This window comes from Manis pentadactyla, chromosome 7, assembly GCF_030020395.1.
Source record: "Manis pentadactyla isolate mManPen7 chromosome 7, mManPen7.hap1, whole genome shotgun sequence".
Taxonomy (NCBI): domain Eukaryota; kingdom Metazoa; phylum Chordata; class Mammalia; order Pholidota; family Manidae; genus Manis; species Manis pentadactyla.
In genome coordinates this window covers 27,580,112-27,602,802 of record NC_080025.1, presented here as the reverse complement: position 1 = coordinate 27,602,802, position 22,691 = coordinate 27,580,112, and the positions used below count along the sequence as shown (strand labels likewise).

The window sequence follows — 22,691 nt, the reverse complement described above, 5'->3', positions numbered from 1 at the left end:
TATAGAATTCAAGGTTTTTGCATTCAAGAAGTACCCAATATTGAAGTTCATAGGTTTTGTTGCTAAAGCTCATTCTATTATTTCTAGATTAAAGAATATAAGCAGTAGCATAAAAATTGGGGAAAGAATTTTGAAGTAATGACTTAGCAAGACTGAGAGTACAAAAATGGGTAATGGGTATGGTGCATCTGCCCTCTACTTTTTTCATTTTTTTCCAATGCACAGTGAATGGGTAGAATTATTTAATCTTAGACTTCTGCTCCAGGAAATTTATCTTCTTCCCATTATATTTTGTGTGGTTACAAAAATGTGAGAACCCATTTGTCCATAAACAGTTGCTGTCTTTTCATGTCTTACCTTGTATGTAACTCATGTCTACACTTCAGTCCAAGGGTACCTTTTAATTTCAGATAGGGAGTAAATATTACAAATTGTTGAGAAGTGTAGGCCAAGCAACCAAAATACTACACTGTTCTGCTTTTAAAGCTTGAGGACACAATTTGATAAAAGTTGAGTGACTTCTCAATAATTTGGTATACTTACTTTAATTGAGAGTGCTCTAATTTTCTTTAGGCCTTTGGGAAAGTTGGCCAAATGCAAAAATGTCACAGATCTAGGTACTGTGAAAGTTCTTTCAGAAATTATTTGGAGAGTCATAATTTTCTCCTGAAATGTGCATTTTTAAAAAGTTTACTACAAACAAGAGATAAAGAAGGACATTACATAATGATAAAGGGCTCAGTCCAACAAGAGGATACAACCATTATAAACATATATGCACCCAATACAGGAGCCCCAATATATGTGAAACAAATACTAACAGAATTAAAGGAGGAAATAGAATGCAATGCATTCATTTTGGGAGACCTTAACACACCACTCACTCCAAAGGACAGATCCACCAGACAGAAAATAAGTAAAGACACAAAGGCACTTAACAACACACTAGAACATATGGACCTAATAGACATCTATAGAACTCTACATCCAAAAGCAACAGCATACACATTCTTCTCAAGTGCACATGGAACATTCCCCAGAATAGACCACATACTAGGCCACAAAAAGAGCCTCAGTAAATTCCAAAAGATTGAAATCCTACCAACTAACTTTTCAGACCACAAAGGTATAAAACTAGAAATAAATTGTACAAAGAAAACAAAAAGGCTCACAAACACATGGAGGCTTAACAACACGCTCCTAAATAATCAGTGGATCAACGACCAAATTAAAATGGAGATCCAGCAATATATGGAAACAAATGACAACAACAACACAAAGCCCCAACTTCCGTGGGACGCAGCAAAAGCAGTCTTAAGAGGAAAGTATATAGCAATCCAGGCATATTTAAAGAAGGAAGAACAATCCCAAATGAATAGTCTAATGTCACAATTATCAAAATTCGAAAAAGAAGAACAAATGAGGCCTAAGGTCAATAGACAGAGGGACATAATAAAGATCAGAGAAGAAATAAATGAAATTGAGAAGAATAAAACTATAGAAAAAAATCAATGAAACCAAGAGCTGGTTCTTTGAGAAAATAAACAAAATAGATAAGCCTCTAGCTAGACTTATTAAGAGAAAAAGACAGTCAACACACATAAACAGAATCAGAAATGAGAAAAGAAAAAATCACGACACACCCCATGGAAATACAAAGAATTATTAGAGAATACTATGAAAACCTATATGCTAACAAGCTGGAAAACCTAGGAGAAATGGACAACTTCCTAGAAAAATACAACCTTCAAAGACTGACCAAGGAAGAAACACAAAAGTTAAAAAAACCAATTACAAGCAAAGAAATTGAAATGGTAATCAAAAAACTACCCAAGAACAAAACCCCTGGACCAAATGGATTTACCTTGGAATTTTATCAGACACACAGAGAAGACATAACACCCATTCTCCTTAAAGTTTTCCAAAAAATAGAAGAGGAGGGAATACTCCCAAACTCATTCTATGAAGTCAACATCACCCTAATACCAAAACCAGGCAAAGACCCCACCAAAGAAGAGAACTACAGACCAATATCCCTGATGAATATAGATGTAAAAATACTCAACAAAATATTAGCAAACCGAATTCAAAACTACATCAAGAGGATCATACACCATGACCAAGTGGGATTCATCCCAGGGATGCAAGGATGGTACAATGTTCAAAAATCCATTAACATCATCTACCACATCAACAAAAAGAAGGACAAAAACCACATGATCATCTCCATAGAAGCTGAAAAAGCATTCGACAAAATTTAACATCCATTCATGATAAAAACTCTCAACAAAATAGGCATAGGGGGCAAGTACGTCAACATAATAAAGGCCATGTATGATAAACCCACAGCTAACATCATACTGAACAGTGAGAGGCTGAAAGCTTCTCCTCTGAGATTGGGAACAAGACAGGGATGCCCACTCTCCCCACTGTTATTCAACATGGTACTGGAGGTCCTAGCCACAGCAATCAGACAAAACAAAGAAATACAAGGAATCCAGATTGGTAAAGAAGAAGTTTAACTGTCACTATTTGCAGATGACATGATATTGTACATAAAAAACCTTAAAGACTCCACTGCAAAACTACTAGAACTAATATCAGAATTCAGCAAAGTTTCAGGATACAAAATTAACACACAGAAATCTGTAGCTTTCCTATACACTAACAATGAACTAATAGAAAGAGAAATCAGGAAAACAATTCCATTCACAATAGCATCAAAAAGAATAAAATACCTAGGAATAAACCTAACCAAGGAAGTGAAAGACCTATACACTGAAAACTATAAGACACTCTTAAGAGAAATTAAAGACGTCACTAACAAATGGAAACTCATCCCATGCTCCTAGCTAGGAAGAATTAATATCGTCAAAATGGCTATCCTGCCCAAAGCAATATACAGATTCGATGCAATCCCTATCAAATTACCAACAGCATTCTTCAATGAACTGGAACAAATAGTTCAAAAATTCATATGGAACCACCAAAGACCCCGAATTGCCAAAGCAATCCTGGAAGAATAAAGTGGGGGGGATCTTGGTCCCCAACTTCAAGCTGTACTACAAAGCCACAGTAATCAAGACAATTTGGTACTGGCACAAGAACAGAGCCACAGACCAGTGGAACAGAATAGAGACTCCAGAAATTAACCCAAATATATATGGCCAATTAATATACAATAAAGGAGCCATGCTTCTCTCTCACTTACCAACTTAACATTTCCCTGTATGGCCCCGGAAGATGACTGGTTAGCCAGAGACGGGTAAGATTCCTCAAGGGAGGAACAACCTAAGACAGGCACAGTCGCAGGGGGCCATCTGGTGAGAAAATGGGGAGCAGCAGAGGTGAGGCTTAGAACCTCCCCCCTCATGTTCTGAGAGAAATCTTCTGCATACATGGATATTTATTGCCCTCGTCTAGCTCGGATATCACATAGTCTACAGGCACACACCTGATCATCTACATTTGCTCTCTTACAACACTAAACTCTGTTTTCTACCTTTATCTCGTATCTACCTACCACTTCAGCATTTTATTAAAAATAATAATAATAGAGAAATGTGGTATCCACATATAAATCAAGTTTAAAAATCAAATGAATATTCATATTTGAACTGACTGTGTATAGTTCATAATGCATGAACAAAACCGAAAGCTTCTGTGATGACTGCCCTTGCACTGTTCACCATGTAACTTATTCACTATGTAAGAATTTGTTCGTTATGCTTCAGAAGATTGGAGACTGACGAAAATTAGGCTTGGGGTGGATTAATGATTGTGCATTGAGTATTGACCCCCCTATACAGAAATTTATTGTGGTTAACAACTATTTGATCAATAAATATGAGAGATGCCCTCACTATATATATATATATATATATATATATATACATATATATATATATATATATATATAAACACACTTCCAATTGTAAAATAAATAAGTAACCGGGATGTAATGTATAGCATAAGGAATATAGTCAAAATATTGTAACAACTTGGTATGGTGATACCTGGTACCTAGAATTATCATGTATATAAATGTTGAATCACTGTGTTGTACACCTGAAACTAATGTAATGCAATGCTGTTGTCAACTACCCTTCAATAAAAAAAAAATAAAAATAAAAAAATAAAGGAGCCATGGACATACAATGGAGAAATGACAGTCTCTTCAACAGATGGTGCTGGCAAAACTGGACAGCTACATGTAAGAGAATGAAACTGGATCACTGTCTAACCCCATACACAAAAGTAAATCCGAAATGGATCAAAGACCTGAATGCAAGTCATGAAACCATAAAACTCTTAGAAAAAAACATAGGCAAAAATCTCATGGACATAAACATGAGTGACTTCTTCATGGACATATCTCCCTGGGCAAGGAAAACAAAAGCAAAAATGAACAAGTGGGACTATATCAAGCTGAAAAGCTTCTGTACAGCAAAGGACACCATCAATAGAACAAAAAGGTATCCTACAGTATGGGAGAATATATTCATAAATGAAAGATCCGATAAAGGGTTGACATCCAAAATATATTAAGAGCTCACACACCTCAACAAACAAAAAACAAATAATCCAATTAGAAAATGGGCAGAGGAGCTGAATAGACAGTTCTCTAAAGAAGAAATTCAGATGGCCAACAGACACATGAAAAGATGCTCCACATCGCTTGTCAGCAAAGAAACGCAAATTAAAACCACAATGAGATATCAACTCACACCAGTAAGGATTGCCATCATCGAAAAGACAAACAACAACAAATGTTGGCGAGACTGTGGAGAAAGGGGAACCCTCCTACACTGCTGGGGGAATATAAATTAGTTCAACCATTGTGGAAAGCAGTATGGAGGTTCCTCAAAATGCTCAAAATAGAAATACCATTTGGCCCAGGAATTCCACTTCTAGGAATTTACCCTAAGAATGCAGCACTCCAGTTTGAAAAAGACAGATGCACCCCTATGTTTATCGCTGCACTGTTTACAATAGCCAAGATATGGAAGCAACCTAAATGTCCATCAGTAGATGAATGGATAAAGAAGATGTGGTACATATTCACAATGGAATATTACTCAGCCATAAGAAAAAAACAGATCCTAACATTTGCAACAACATGGAAGGAGCTAAGGGGAATTATGCTCAGTGAAATAAGCCAGGCGGAGAAAGACAAGTACCAAATGATTTTACTCATATGTGGAGTATAAAAACAAAGGAAAACTGAAGGGACAAAACAGCAGCAGAATCACAGAACCCATGAATGGACAAACAGTTACCAAAGGGATAGGGACTGGGGAGGATGGGTGGGAAGGGAGGGATAAGGCCGGGGAAAAAGAAAGAGGGCATTACGATTAGCATGTATAGTGTGTGGGGGGCACGGGGAGGGCTGTGCAACACAGAGAAGACAAGTAGTGATTTTACAGCATCTTACTACACTGATGGACAGTGACTGTGAAGGGGTATGTGGGGGGGACTTGGTGAAGGGGGGAGCCTAGTAAACATAATGTTCTTAATGTAATTGTAGATTAATGATACCAAAAAAAAAAATGAAATAAAAAAGTAACCTACCCAAAATGTCGATCGATTTTTAAACCAAATTCTTAAAAGCATTAAAAAAAATTGTTTTGTAAAAAAAAAAGATATATTTAGGAGCTAAAATCATCTGTACTTTGTGAAAGCAAGGGAGGAGTCAAGGATGGCTTGAGATACATGATTTGGTATATGGAGGGGCCAGTTTCTGAGATGAGAGGCGCAAGGGGAGGGACAGGTTGTAGGGTAAATGAAGAATGATGTATTAGTTCTGGGCTCGGAGCTGAGGTGATCTGTGAGATGCTTAGGGGAAGCAGAGTGTATCAGTCATCTGTTGCTGCATAATAAACCATACCCAAACTCGGTGTTTCAAACAGAAAAAAAAAAAATGTTTACTACAGTCCTAAGTATGATTTTACCATATCTAAAGGCTAATTTGTTTTCCCACAGAAAGCACCTCTAATTTTATACTGAAATTCAAATGAGTGTTCCGTATTAATGCTATATGGAATATTTTTTAAAAGACAATTCTCAGATGACATATCAGGAATGCATGTGATGAGTCTTACATGTAGGTATTAGAGGGCGAATTGTCAATGAAGATATGAACTCGACATAGTTATTGAATGAGACTTCACTTCCTACCATTCAGAAAATAACGAGTAGAAGAATTAAGTCATTTAAAAACACTGGCTCCACATAAAATGAGTTTTTCTAAAAGTCAGAGGGTCTTATTCAGCGTGGCACGGTCAATTCCAGTTTACTTGTGTCTTTCTCGCTGGTAGTCCAAGACTATTAGCAGACATGGAAGCTAGTTCAGGCGCTGGCCTCTCATTGCCTGCTCGTGGGCGAGTCATTTAGCTTCTCTAAACCTCAGTTTCCTTATCAGTATAAAATGGACTTAATCATACTAACTTTGTCCACTTCCCATAGGATTATTGTAAATTTCAAATATAGTAAGTAAAGGCATTTTGTAAATATGAGGACAGATTATCATTTCAGCAAGATACGGAAATAAAAGCAACATAAAATTGCTGAAACTTCTTTCTCAGAAAAGCGGATACCTAAGTAATCAATTAAGAGCAGTTTGTAATCTTTTTCCTTTGTTCATGCATCTTGATAGAAGAGGGTAAGACTTATTCCCGGAGCAGAGAGAAGCTCACTGCTCCCAGTCCTGACCACCACGAGGCCAGTTTGGAGGGTCTGCGCCTGGGAGCGTGTAGAAAGGCAGGACGAAGACTGCAGATTTCAAAACTGAAAAGCTGTGCAGAGGATCAGTAAAATGCAAAACCAGTAAAATTCGGTTTATGAAATGCTGAATAAACGCCTGTATGGTTCCCTGGGTTGGACAAAGTGGAGTGATTTCTGGCTCCGTCAATGGCAGGAGACTCCATCGACATATATAAAATGGATTACTTTCTCTGAGATCCAGCTGACTCTCAATTCCTTTCTCTTGCCTATGGGAACTCACATGTCAAATACCATCGGTGGTAAACATTTTAAAAACCTTCACTTCTGCGGAGTATTCCGTGATCGTATAGAAATGTTGCTTTCAGCACAGACCTTTGAGGGGCAAGTGTTGGTAAGTACATTTCCCTGGTAGCTTGCTAATGGACTTCAGCCATGACTGTGATTGTAGTAGGTAGGTATAGAAGATTTTATCACCCAAGTAAGTAAGCATCAGGGGTTCCTTGGTGGCATTATCTAAAATATAATGCCTCCCAACTGCTCTTTCGCTGTGTATACCCTCTCTATCCATTATTCTGCTTGCTTTTAGTTTTTGAAATGAATATAATTACTTGATTATATTTTCTGTTTATTGTCAGCCTATCCACGAGAAAAAGCTTTATTAGAGGAAAGGTTGTGTGTGTTTTGTTCTCCTTCATATAGATGGGTGTCTGGCATATAAATGTTGAGAATTTTTATGTTTAGTGGGTTTATCTGGCCTGAAATGTAAAGCTGTTTTCCCCTCTTTTTATTCCAAGAGCCTCTTTTCTTCATTATACAAACTAGTCTGTTTGCTCCGCTATGATATTTATCATTTTACTTCCTGTTTTAATCTAGGTGACTCGGACATATTAAAACTCAATTTAAGTATCATTTCCTCAGGAATATCTTACCTTATCTCCATATTAGGCTGAGGCCCTAATAAGTTAAGCTCATTATTAAGCCTCTGAGCTGCTGTAATATCCACTGAACATTGTCATTAAAGTTATCTGTGCATATGGCTGTCTCTCCTAGTGCACTGTGAACTCCTTGGGAGAACAGACTATGTCGTGGAAGTGTTTATATTCCATTGTCTAGAAATAGTAGGTGCCTTACAAATGAGTACTGCGGTAGTTTGATCTGAAACACTAAAGAATAGACTCTTTCCTGTGAGTGGACGCCGCCCTCGGACGGCAGTGCGGTAGAAGCAGATGTGTGTGAGCTGGACATGACACTCTGCTTTTTGGGTAACTAGTGAAAACATTGCTCTTTTCTGGCTCATGTTGTTTAATTCAAATATACATAATTTTTAAGACTTACTTGGAAGGACGTAAGTACAACTGCTTTGATACAATTTGCAGAGAGTGTTCAGTCATCTGGAACATGCCTCTTTTTTCTCTTCTAAAGTTTTGGTTATTTTCTGGAATCCCTGTCTGTATGACCTATAAGAAAAGGATTTTGTGAAACTTTCTGACTATATCAGGGATTTCTTGGTTAACATCTCTTCAAATATTCAAATCATTTTTCATTATATGAGGATAAATTGGGAATGATGTATTACAGGTCACTGGCGTGAGGCTGAAGAGGACTTACACCACCCACCATGTAAGTGTTGCACGGAGGGAGTGGGTGGAGAAGGCATGATCATGGATTACCATACCTATAAAAATTACCTCTTTAATGATGGAAATATTGTTCTTTCAATATGTTACAGCTGATGATGAAGTAGTTGGAAAAACAAGAGGCATGGAGTGAAGGTTAGATTAGAATAAATAGCACTGAAAGGCTAATTGAGAAACTCAGTAGGGGTCCCAAGCAAATATTTTATGAAAGAATAAGAAGAAAACAAAATTTCTTATAGGTTTCCTTTCCAACCATCCTTTCTTCCTTCCCTTGTAATTTTATTACTTTCTTCTTTCAACAAATAATTATTGTTTGCCAACTATATGCAAGGTGGACACTGTAGACAAGGTGAAAATGCAGGCATGAGTCTTGTACTTAAGGGACTTAAATTCTAGTGGGGAGAGAGATGATAAATATTTATAAACAGATAATCTAAATTCAGATAGTGATCAATGCTATGAGGGAATTACAAGGGCTGTGTTTGAGATTTTTGGTGGTTATGGAGTTAGAGCACATTAGATACAGTAATCAGGGGAGCAATCTCTGAAAAGGTAAGATTTGAGCTGAGACATGAAGAACCAGAAGGATAAAACAATTGAAGAGCGAGGGAGCAAGATTCCTGATAGAACAGACTCGTGGAAGGAAAGAGCTCAGATCACATGTATCAAAGTGAGGCTCCTGTGTCCAAGGTCATGGAGGACAGGGCAGAAGGTCTGAGAGGAGACGGGGAATCACGCAACCTTTTGCACTTACAGTTAAGGAGATAGGCTGTTCAAATGGAATAACTTTATTCTAATGCAGGGGGCAGTCACTGAGGGTTTTTTAAGCATGGGGTTGACATGGTCTAATTATATTTTAAAAATTCAAGAGGGAGAAAAGTTTCAAAGTAAAGGAAAAAGGTATACCAGGCAAATGATAATAGAAATTGCACAATACACTATTAATTTTTATATCAGATAAATCTTAACATGCAGATTACCTCAGTAGTGATGTTCAAGAAATTCCAGACTGATTATTTTAAAGTTTCACTCCTGAGAGAGGCTGAAACTTCACTCAGTTTAGGTATTAAGTCTTTGGTGGAGCTTTTGGATCTATTTCTTTTTAACTATAATAAGCAGAAAGAAAACTGGAGTAACTTAATAAGAGAGAGCTGATTAAAATGATCAAACTCCATATGCTGAAAATAGACATTAAACTTACAAGTGTCTATGGACTATCTGTAAAATGCAGCATGTATTAGGCAACAAAAAACAATCCCAATTATAAAACTTACAAAGTACAGACAACATCAGCTGAACACTGAGCAATAGTAGGTAAGGAAGTAATAAATAAACCCAGAAAAAAAACAAAAACAAAGACCTTACAACTAAATATTCTGAAATCTCTCTCTCAAAAAACTCTTGCTCAGAGAAATCAAAATAACAATTGCAGTATATTTAGAGCTTAAAGATCACGAAAACACCACATATTCCTTGCACTTATAATATAAGATGGGAGTGGTTCTGGGTTAAATGCCTAACAATAAAAACTTATTTTGATAAATAAAAATAATTCAAACAAATGAATTAAGTATCAATCTCAAAAAACTAAAGAAAACACATTACATCTAAGAATAAATGTAAAAAGTCAGTGATTAATGAATTATAAAACAGCTTATTACTTGAAACAAAACAAAACAGAGAAATCAATCACTAGCCTAAACAAGAACAATAGAGGAAAAGCACATTAAATAAGACATTAAATGAAAAAAATAAGTACAGGTAAAAAGGAAATTGAGAGATACATATGCAATTAAATTTGAAAATTGGATGATTCCTTAGGAAATATAAACTATCAAAATGGATGATGAAAGAAAGAAACATAAACAGACCAAATACCTGGAAGAAACAAAGATGTTATATCATCACCACCACCATCTCCCCTCCACCCCCTCTTCCTCAGAAGCCTAGACAATTTCAAAGTCCCGTCAACCAAATGTTCAAGGAGTGGCTATCTCTGATGCTAATTAAACAATTACAGGGCATAGAAAATAAACAAAAGAAAACATTTTATTTTCTTTTTCAATGAAAACACAATATCTAGATCAAGACTGCCCCCCTCCAGACATAGTAAATAAAAAAATAAATCTGCAGGCTAATGTCCTTAATACCTCAGGGAGCATATGTGGCCAACCACCCATCGGAAGAACACGAGGAAGGAGGAAGAATGGGGGAGAGGAAAGTGAAAGAGAGGGAAAGAGGAAAAGAAAACAAGGAAAGGAAAGGGGAGGAACAGGAAAATTCCAGTAATCAAAGGGAAAGAAAATACTATCTTCAGAACAGGATACCTTCAGAAACCCTTCTATAGATTAAAACATGGCCAAGTATTGATTGACACTGCAGAACCTATGGACTTGTTTTAGTTATCACAAGGTATGTTTTTTGAACTACCTGTGGGAGATTTTTTTTCTGAATTTAGTTCTAAATAGTCCTAAACAATATTTTCCCTTTTTTGGAGGGAGAGGGGAGGGCACTGGGGGATGTTGTTAATATTTAGAACCAAATTTATGGCTTATCTTTATTAAGTATCCTATTTTTAGCTTCATTCTAGGTAGCATTATATGTCCACATCCTATTTTTCTGTCTTCTCTGGCTTCTATTTCTTCAGGTAATCTACCACTTTGGACTCCTTTCTATAATGTATAAGCCTTTCTGTAAATAATAAGCCCTTATCTAGAGAGCAACAGTTGTCAGTCTTGTATACAGAACAACTGAATGAGCAAAGAAAGCATCACAATTCACTTGGAAATGAGAATATTTCAGAAATGATGCTGGGAAAATTGGCTAAAATTTATTTTGCTGGGTTTTGCTCATTTTCATAATGAAATGACACTTGTAGGAAAAATACTACAAATGATCAATCTTTTCATACTTTACATTCACTGTTTATTTTAAAAAATAAAATTTAAAAACTTTCTCCACCACCTTGAAATGAGTTATATCTTCATCTGTATGTTTTCCATTTCCACGTCCATTAAACATAAATATTTAAATATATTTCATCTTTTATACTGAATATACAATAAGCATCAGGAACTTATTTTGTTACATAGTCTGAGACGATGCTTTAGTTTAGGCATCTTCAGCATATGATAATAAAAAACCCTGGTAAGAAATTCTACACAGTATTCCCACTGATTATTTGTGGATGATCACATTGTTTGTCTGTTTATGCACATAGTACAATATTCAAAAGGTATCAGAAGGTGCATAATAAAGCATCAGTTTCTTTCTAACCCCTATCTCCATACACTGCTTCCAGTTTCTTTCTTTAAACCTATAGACTGTCAGTATCATTATCAGATATATTTTCTTTAGGTGTTTAGGTGACATAAGACAATTCTTCTTCCCCCATAAGTTGTGTCTAAATTTTGAAATAACATTTATCATTCCTTGTGGCAATTCATTGTGAAGAGTATAAACTGAGTGGTTAATCCCAAAGGGTCAGTGGGTACCATCAGTTCTGAAACTTTCTTGGGTGCTAGTTCCTAAAATAAACCTCCCTGGGAACCCTTCACACCAGATCTCCTCTCCCAATACTGTTTTATTATCTATTTTACAAAGGAGAGGTATTATTATTATTACATCCTCTTGATAATTGTGGAATCTAATGCATAGACATAGAATGTAAAAATTATACAATGGGGATAAAAATACTTTGTATAGTTTATTTCAATGGACAAATGAGTTGATATATGAGAATGACTTAACACATTGTAACAGTACATGAGCTAATGATACATATATGCTAATATATATGTATATATGTGCCAAGCATAAATTAAGTATATATGTATTACTATTATTAATAATTTTGTAAATGAAATACTCAGGGCTTGTATCTAAAAACACAAAAAATGACTAAGATTGATGCTGAACCCTATTCTCAATTTAGCAATAAGTAAGACCCTTAAATACATAGAACTGAAAAAATCCATCTTTTTTGGATGAATTTTCCTATACTATTTTAGTTTTTGTTTATTAATTATCAGAATTTGTAAAATAGTTATGCTGCTTTAATCAAATGAGTCTGATCAACTGCAATGATAAGTCAGAAGAAAAACCTTTAAATATATTTAGAGACAGGGGTCAGCAAATTTAAATTCCCTTTTAGTCTCTTGCCCCTGTCTTGCTGTTACAGAGCTATTCCCCCATTTCTCCACTTGAGTACTATTTTTTAGAGGTATTTAGCAGTAATTACTCAATCAACAAGATAATATATGTTATAAGCTGGATGATCATAAACCCAAGTTTTTGCTAGTTGTCCTGGTGTAATTGTTAGCAGAGTCTGTGTCATTCTTAAAAGTTTTATGTTTGGATAAGAAATCATATTGCTCCCTTAGTTTTAAATGGAAACTTTTGTTTTTAAAACCACAGAACATTTTCCAAGGAAAGGGATCCACCAGAGGGAATGCAACTTTGAAAATCTTGACTGCTCTATAGATTAAAATCCACCTTCTTATTAAGAACACTTTCCCCCTCTATCTGCTCCTAGAGGAAAAAAGGGCCATGTTTCGTACCACTTCCCTCTCAAGATGGGCCATGTGCCTCCTTTTGGTCTCATGTAGCCTTACTGGAGATTTATATATGTCATTAGACTCATGTTTTAGACATATAGTATCTTTTTTTTTTATCCTTCTTAATTTTAGTATCCCGTTTGTTTCCCATTTACTTTAATTCCTTTTCTTTTTCCCCCTTCCAGTCAGTTTTCATTAATGCTGATCCTCTATCACATGCCACCCCACCATTCAGGATGAGAATTTTCTCATAAACCTTTTCTTTTACTACACCTGCTTCTTTCCCCATCATCCAAAGCCCGCCCCAAGTGTGGGGAAAAGTTGGATGAAAAGTGACTGAATTTACTGAGAGAAATCCCCAAACCGACATGTTTCCCCTTGGCTGGGGCTGGGAGAGCAAGTTCCAGTCCCCAGAGGAAAAAAGGATGAACCGGCAATAGCATTGCGTTGCACTTGGAGAAGTGGACCCTTAAAGGAAAACCGTCCTGCACCCACGGGTCTTCACGGTGGCGGGGGGCCCCGGGCTCCTCCTGGAGCCTCTGCGCCTGGGTGGAGGCCGGGGCCCCCGGGCCGCTGCCCCCCGTGCTGCACCCTCCGCACCGGCCGCCTGGTCGCTGTGACTTAGGTGAAAAGAGCAACCGAGAGCGAGGCCAACAAAGCAGGGCTCCGGTCCGTCCGGAAGGAGAGGCAGCGAGGACCAACACTTTCAGGAACAATTAAAATATTTAGAAGACAAATAATGCATTTTAAATGGTAATGGATTTCATGCGTTTAATATGAAAACAGTGCCTCAGGAAAGTTTTGTCAGAGGTGGGGGAAAAGAAAGAAAAAGGAAAAAGAAAAGAAGGAGGTAATAAACTGTGTTATGGATTGTCAAAAAAAAAAATCCCTTCATAGTGCTTCTTGGCCGTATTTCACAGATTTTGGCAAGTAATATTCTTACTTTTACTAAAGCCTAATTCACCTTGTCGTTTAAATTTTTAATTTTGTTTTCTTGCTTGATTCATGACCTATTTACAGGAATGTGGTCAGCTTTTATTTTCTTGAAGATAGAGTGTCTATATTTTCTACCTGCGTAAAATTTATGGTGCAAGAATATCACTGTCTTTATGATCTCTAGTTTACGGAATTTATGGGGAAATTCTGTGTTGCCTAATACATAATCGATTTTTATTACTACCTAATGGACTTTTGAAAGAATATGTATTATCCGTTTGATATATAAGCACTGTTAATTATGGTATATGTATTTTCCATATCCTTACTTACTGCTGACTGATTGAAAGGGACATGTCGAACATTTTCATTTACGATTTTATAGTTCTATCGAATATCTTGCATTTCCAGTAAATTTTGCATTACATATTTTATACAACATCAATTAATGCATTAAGTTACCTGTTATATCTTCTTGGTTGATAGTGCCTTTTATCAATACAAAATATCCTTTTTTGTCACATTTAGGGTATTTTCCTTTTTCGGGTTTTTTTTTTTTTTCCGGCATATTTCAGAATACAATATTAGCATGTGACCCTACTTTCATTTAATTCATACTTGAGTGGGATGTCTCTGCCCAGCTCTCGTTCATCAGTCTTTCTTATTTCCTCTTAAGTGTGTTCTTGCAAGTATATAGTTGGATTTTTCTCTTATTGATTGAAGAATACATTAATTTTTAAATTTTCCCAGGGAATTTAATTATTCTCCTTTCTGGTGATCTGTTTTATTGGTCTTCATAATATTTAGAGGTTGAATTTGCTGCATAATAGGGCACCGAAATACAGTGGCTTAAACAAACAAATGGGAGGTCTGTTAGTACAGAGAAAATGGACGTTAGATACTCAGCTAAGGGCTCTGCCACAGTCTTAGTTCCCTTGCTTACTGGAGAGGCAGAATTGTGATGGTGATTTTTGAGAGACATGGGCTCCCCCACTTCCTAGTGTAATCTTGGGCCAATTAATTTTTCCAAGTTGGATTTTATTCATGTAATGTAAATAACCTTCCTTAAAGTATTATAGGGAGAATTATATGGTAATACATGTAAACCATTCAGAGTAGTAAGTACTGACCATTGGCTGATGTTCCTATTTATTTGTTACTTTTATTATAACACTTTAAGATTTGATTGCTTTTATTTTTTTCTTGCATTTTTTGACTTGGGTGATTCCATTTGTAATAGGATATCGTAGGCCTATTAGGTAAATCAAATTCAGATCAAACTTTCCTCTCTGTATTTCTCAATGTATCTCTTCAGGTTTTATATCTATGTCCTCTTGCGTGACATCTTTGGCGTGTTTTTCGTCCACACCACTCCTCCTTCCTTCCAGAAATTGTTGGACTAATCTAAACATTCAGTTCCAGATTGCTATTCTGGTTTTTTGTTTGTTTTTAGTATTATACATCTGGTAAGACTTTTTTTTCTTAATATTTGCATTAGAGTTAAAATTTCATTAATTTTGCCAGTTTTGTTAGGCACCACTTTTTCTTAAATGACACTATCATTCTGAATATTTTTTTCTACTTCCCATATTCATTTGCAAGGGGATGTGTGGATGGGTGGTATACTTTCTGAACCCTTGAATGTCCAAAAATGTTTTTTTTCCCCTTGCTCTTACAAGTAAACAACAATGTGGTTGTGTGTAGAATTCTTGGCTTTTCCTAAAGTCTCTGTAAATGCTGTTCTAATGTCTTCTTGCACTTAGGCTACCTGCTAGATGCTAAGGCTGTTGTGTCTCAGCTCCAAATCTACCCTCTATCCTCTGCTTTGTGATGTGAGGCCAGGACTCAGCAATTACATGTGTCTCTTGTCAGCTGAATTATGCTCAGATTTAGGTTCTGGTACGAAGGAAGCCAGGAAGCCTAGTGCAGAGGAAGGGACCTGCTCCTTCTGTGTTTCCCATCTGTTTTCTTTCAGCCTCACCTAATCAGGGGCCTTTCACTCCAGTAGCAGTGCTTGGCTCCTGTTTCCATTTTTTTCCCAGCATTGCCAGAACCAGGATCACAGTATCTCCTCAGTTCAGAGCACAGCATTGCCAGCCAAACCAGGACTCCTCCTTGACTTCCGAATCCCAATTCCAGAGGGCACCCCTTCCAAGAGGCTAAATGTTAATAATCCTGACCTCCTTTTGTTGATCCCCAGCCAGGCCTTGGGATACAGCTTCTTGCAGTTTTTACGTCTGTTCCCCCCCATATTCCCTTTTGGCCTTTCCAGTCCTCCAATCCTGTGGAACAGGTTTTTAGATGCTCACTAGGAATACTAATTGTAGTTTTTAAAAGGTTAATTACATAGTCTATGTCAACTCTTTCATTATAGGTCATTTCATCTATTTTCTCTGCCTTTTCCTCCTGTTTTCCTATGCTTCCCATTTAGCTGTCAATTTTCTATTGTCTGTCTGCTAACATTCACAAATGAAGGGTTAGCCTATTCGTAGTGTTCCTTGCTAACTGCACTGGCCACTCTTTGTAATCTGAAGACACCCATAACTGTCCACCAACTAGATGGGGTTTTAAGCCCCTCTGTGGAAATCACTTTCAATTTACTGAATGTTTTCCCACAGAGACAAACACTGGGGATAACAGTATGGCCAGCCAGCACCTCCACACAGAAGGCTCTCCCTGGATGAGGGCTCAGGTTCCTCCATGTATTTTTCTGTGACTGCTTTCCAAGGTTCTTCTAGAAGAGAAGCATTGCTGACAGCCAAGAGGTCCTCCTCAGCTGCTGCTGGGCCTCAGAGTGTCTCGTCTGCCCCCCCCCCCCCGGCTTTGGGGCTCCATCTTCAATCTGTAGGTCAGGGGGAAGGCTTTCTGCTGACCAGCCAGCACTTCCAGACTCAGCCTCTCAACCCCAGAGAAGCACAAGGTCCTCCCAGAATCACCTCCCAGCTCTCCCTGACCCACTGAGCAGTGCACACAGGTGGTTAGCGCCCAGTGCCTTCTCTGGGCTTGGTATATGTTTTCCTGTTATGTATGATTTCTGGATGGTATTCTTTAGGTTTGTGGCATGAGGTTGATATTGTTCTTAGTTTCAGTAAAATGAAAATTTTCTCTTTTTTTTTCGTTAATTTCTATGGTTTGGAAGGCCTGCCTTCATCTTTCTGGAAGCTGATCAGTATACGATGCCTACTTGAAGAATCACGAGATTTCATAAGAGAGAAACAAATATAATCATATGAAAAGAGAAGAAAGCTATTTATTGATGATTCATGAACTCTATTTAGTAATAGTTAATAATGATCAAAAATAAAGATGGATAATTATAGATATTATCAAAAAGTTATATGTGTATATATACATATATATGTATCTCAGCATATATGTATGTTTATATACACATACCCACTCCCAACATTTTTCCTAAGCTTCAGACTACATTTCTAACTACAGTTAGATCCACAAACTTAATAATATCTTCACTGATACTAAATTTAGGTGTTTAAATAGAACCTATTTTAAGAGCTGAGACCCCCAGGAAAAGAATATACTAAGCCCAGAGAAGGCACCGGGAGCTAACCCCTTGTGTGCACTGCACAGTGGGTCACGGAGAGCTGGGAGGTGGTTCTGGGAGGACCTGTGCATTTCTCTCAGGTTGAGAGGCAGAATCTGGAAGTGCTGGCTGGTTAGCAGTGGCACTTAGAGAGCAGTGGAAAGAAAATCATTTGAAGCACTTAGCCTCTTACCCAAGCCAGTGATGATCAGGCTGAGTTGGAAATAGAATTAACTCTGTTGTGGCAGAGGTGTGAGAGTGCTTTCCTCCCATGGCAAGCCTAACGCATATGACCTGAATATGAATTGAATTAAGATCTCCGAAAAGTAATGCAATGACCCATAAAAGTAAACACTGAACACCTGCCATCCCCGAGTGCCCCACAGTGTGAGCGAGCATAGTGGTCTAACGCCAGTCAAGTCCAGCGTTCCCTGCTCTGACCACCCTTTTCTGTTCACTCACTCACCCTTGACCTGCAGTTCTGGTGAGGCCAGAGGTAGCCTAGTCAGTGGGCAAGTACGAATAAAAACCCAAAGGGTTTATAGGAAAGAAAATGAGCCCTTCCCCAATACAGGTAATCTGCCCACGAACACCTGAGCTGAAAGAGAGTCAAGCTTTAATTGTAAATAAAATTCTATTTTACTATTATTAATAGTATTAACACTACACTGGACTGAACATAATTTAAAAAATGGTTTGGAAACTAGAAATAACTGGAAAAATTTTGGTTACCTGAAGTTGACCTGAAAAGTCATGGAGGCTGGGAAAGATTTCATTCAAATGCATTGAAGGTTTTGAATGGATGAACTTCTGGTTCCATTCCACAGGCTCTGCTTGTTTTACAGACCAGATACACTGGCATGTTAAAAGCACTAATTTTCTTTTGCCTGCATAGCACTTTCCCCCCTGCAAAATCCTGACCATCCTTGGCATAGACATGTTTGGGACTATGTCTTTTACAACATCACAGGCAATTCAAGCCTCAAGTCTTTATCCAGTAGCCCTCAGTTTCTAGAGTGCAATAAAGTGCATAGCACATATTAAGCACTTAGTACTTGTGAGTGAATGAGCGAATAAATGATAGGATTTCTTGAGATCAGAATGCTTGAGAAGCATCAGGGAGATCAGACTGTTTATTTTGCAGTGTGTGAGAGGTAAAATTAGGTTAATTAAATTGGTGGGTATATATTCATTTATTGAATACCCAGTAAAGGGCCAGTTGTTCTTGAATGAATGGTAACATGAATGAACATGTGAAAAATGGCTACACATACATAGGCAAGTTAAGAATGCAATTTTGTTGGTTTGTACATTTATCTGTATTCAATGATTTGCAAGATACAGTGGATTTGTACATTTGTCCTTTTTTGTGTGTGTGTCTTTTTCAGATGATCCTTGTCTTTGTACTAAGCATCGGGTCTTTTATAATCTATTTCATCAACTTTACTGAGTGAGTAAACTCCCTAGTCACCTTTGTCTGCTATAAAAGTAAGTTGTCAGCTAATTTGGAATTTTCTCTAGGAAATAATACTTAATATACTCTCAAAGGTACAAACACAAAAAAGGTTGTGCTTAGTTTCCCTCAGGAAACTCTAAACCCAACTCCACAAAAAATGCATGCGTTTTTCTTGCGTCCCATCATCCTGTGGTGTGGGGGGCTGGGTACTGTCCACAGGTCTGTTCTAGAACAGTAGTGTGTGGGACCGGACCACATGCCTCCAGATGGCCTCCTCCCTGGCCCACTTACAAAGGCTTTATGTCCTTCTATTGCAAAGATGTGGAAGCAGAAGTTCTCTAGTCATCTCAGAGTTTCTTACAGGTTTCAAACAACTTGGGATGGACTTGAGAAAGGAAAATGCTAGGCCTCACCTGAGATAGAGGAGCAAATTATCTGCTCTTCTCTGAAGGCATTCCCTTCTTTTGTGCCAAAAAGTTAGGACAGTTTCTTGGACACAACCCAGTCTAACCTGTAGTCCATGCTGATTCTCTGGGAATTAATTGGATTTCCAACTGAAGTAAATTGGGATGACAGGGCCACAAACGTCGAGCAACTTTAGAGATTCCAGGGAAAGTAGTCATCTGTTTCATTAATTCCTTACTGATGTTTTCGGAAATTTCCTTTGCGTTTGGTTTGGATCAGTGCACTTGACATGGGGTAGCTCTTATCAGAGAAGCCAGAATGTCCTGTATGGATGGTCTTGCAAACCAGAGCAAGTCCCATAATCTCTTTGTGCCTGGAGCCTACTGATGGTACAGAAATAGAACCCATCAACTCTATGAAAGAAAGAGCAGGCCCTTTTCCTGTTAATGTCAGCTCCAGACCCAGCCTAGTGGTGGTTTTGTTCATGTATTACCTCTTCTTTCAAGAGAATAGTTTCCTTGAGATGTGAACTTAAGTGTCTGGATTGACCATTCATGGGGAATAAAGAGAAAATTGCCCACCTTTCCCCTGTATTTAGTTCTATATTGACACAGCTTTTAAACTGCACATCTCTACAAACTGTCCTCCTTTCTTTTCCAGCCCTGTGAGAAGCTGTTCTTCATACCAAGGCAAAACCATCCCTATTGATTTGGCTTTCAATGCTTTTTTCAGTTTCTGTTTTGGGTTGAGAGTAAGTACCTATTGAGAGTGGAGGCAAACAGGCGCACACAACAGGTGCACACACAGAGATGTGCATCTGTACCTTAGTTACACAATCTGCCTGTGACTCAGGCTCTAAAGCAAGGGGGTCTGTGCCTTAAATTGTTGAATGTATAATGAAACTCCCTCTCCTGAACCTGTAGCTGGAAACTGGGCCCAAAATTCCAACACAAATGAAAATGATTCCTTTATCAAATAGCATCACCCTGTCACACTGTCGTCCTTATTGGCTTCCCACCTACCACTGAGAAAGCTTTTCTAATAATTGCAAGCTAGCAAGCCTGAATAACAAGTCTTTGAAAATGCCATCAGTTCCAGTGGTAGCATATGTGTCATGAAACTATATAAAGTAATTTTATCTCTTTGTCTCATTTTTGTTACACTCTTTTATTAACTCATCCTCTCAGTCCATAGATATTTAGTGAGGACACACCCTAGATCTTGATTTCAATGTGTTTTATCAACCCAATGTTTGTGGGAGACTGTATATATAGACACATACTTGTATGAATGTATGTATATAAATATATGCATAAATACATATATTCACACACAAATATATATGTTTTATATATATATATATATATATATATATATATATATGGTATGTATTTTTATGACCTTCCTTCAAAACTTGCTCTGACCACACTGACCATCAAAATTTTTTCTTTACAGCAAACTTTCCCTTTTGGAAATATTTGCTTTCTTAATCTAGATAGGGAACCTCATAAACACAGCCCTTGGCCTCCGATCTTCTAGATAGCTGTATCTTTTCCCTTGAAGACCACACTAAATCATGTATCTTCATTGTTTACAAATAGGGGGTTTTCCCTACGTAATTACATATATGTATATATCTGACAGCTCTAGTTAATAGCAAGAAGGCCCAAAAAGTGTTTATTTTGAAGTGTGAGAGTTAAGGTCTGGCAAATAAAGTGGGTTCATATTCATTTACTGAACACCCACGAAAGGTACACTCTCCATATAAATATTATATGTATGTATGCATCTATATACAAATATAGTCATCTACACAGCTATTTAAATATGTATGTGTATATGTATATGTATATATATAATAGATGAAATCAGAGCTTCAGCCAATGAATGGACTGAAGCTGATGAAGCCACCCTTGTGTTCACTTTTGCATTCTTGGGGGTAACAGAATTTACAGTCTTTTATTTTCATTTCATAGTTTTTGGCAGTTGATGATAAGATCAAGTTCTGGTTGGAGGTGAATTCAATTGTGGACATCCTCACCATCCCACCAACCTTTATTTCTTATTATCTGAAGAGTAATTGGCTAGGTAAGTGTGTTGTAATCAGGAGCAATCTCTGGAAAAGCCTCAACATTCATTCGTAAGTGCCCTTCATTTTCCTTTAGAGCCTCGACATCACTTAAAATATCCCTCACTGTGCTTGTATGGTGATGTAATATATTTTCAGGGCTCTTTCTTCTTAACCTCAGTACCTAGTGATATACCCGCTGAGCAGCAGGTTTCAGTGGTGGTTTATTGTTTATGGACTGGCTCTTCCACAGCCCCACCACCCCAGCCCGCCACAGAGCCTTGATGCTGAGATCCCACACGGACTGGGAGAGATGACAAGCCTCCCTTGGTCTTTAAAAGTTATAAATCATCATATCCAGACATGCTGTGACATGTTAGAGATATATTTAATTAGTAATCTCATCTTTAAGGTGGATGTATTGACAGTGCATGATGTTATGTGGCTTTTATCAGTTTTTATGTAACGTTATATTACTATTTATTATCTACAAATTATTCCTTGCTATCATTGTCATCAAACTATGTAAAGTAAAACATCATGCCAACACCGAGGAGCGTATCACAGGAGATTCTATAGTTAGGAGTTTAAGTGATTTGTGGATCATTTGCTCTCCATTTAAAGAAAAGTTAAATAGAGTAACATGTGAATAGTGCTTGTTGTTATGTGAGGCATGCTTTTACATATAAAATTAGCTTAGCAGCCTTATCAGGTAGGTCCTAGTATAATTTCCATTTACAGGTGAGAAACTAAAGAAGTCAAAGAAGCTTGAACTAGAACTCATGCTCTTAAACCTATGATATTATATTGTTTTGTATTTGATCATTTCAGGGAGAGAAAGAATATAAGCAGTGCCAATTGTGTTATGATTCAGAATACTCCCAGCCATGACCCTCTTCTTTGGCAGCTTTCTCCTCTGAATTGTTTTGTAGGTCTAAGGTTCCTAAGAGCTTTGTGGCTGCTAGAACTCCTTCAAATCTTGCAAATTCTACAAGCCATCAGGACCAGGTAAATGCCTCAACTACTACTTATTACTGGTTTGGATTAGGAAATTAAAATGTTAACTGAAACTTCAACTCAAATCATTAATTTTTCTGAAGAAAACAGTAACACAAATGTGAAAAGATACGTGCACCCCTATGTTCAGTGTAGCATTGTTTACAATAGCCAAGATCTGGAAGCAACTAAAGTGCCCATCGACACATGAATGGATGAAGCAGATTTGGCACATATATACAATGGGCTTTACTCAGACATAAAAAAGAATGGCATCTTGTCATTTGTGACAATGTGGATGGACCTAGAGGGTGTTACGCTAAGTGAAATAAGTCAGAGAAAGACAAATACCGTAGGATTTCACCTCTCT

The 22,691-nt window shown here is 37.4% G+C and overlaps 1 protein-coding gene across 1 annotated transcript in view; it reads left to right on the top strand.

Annotated features, from left to right (window-relative positions):
* KCNU1 (potassium calcium-activated channel subfamily U member 1) overlaps positions 1–22,691 on the top strand; it is a gene marked incomplete at its 5' end in the record, with an annotated part of 115,270 nt that overhangs the window by 1,124 nt on the left and 91,455 nt on the right. The window contains 5 exon segments of the mRNA XM_057504953.1: positions 6,981–7,114; positions 18,785–18,846; positions 19,918–20,008; positions 21,234–21,345; positions 22,258–22,333. Of these exon segments, the coding sequence (XP_057360936.1) occupies positions 6,981–7,114; positions 18,785–18,846; positions 19,918–20,008; positions 21,234–21,345; positions 22,258–22,333 (475 nt within the window).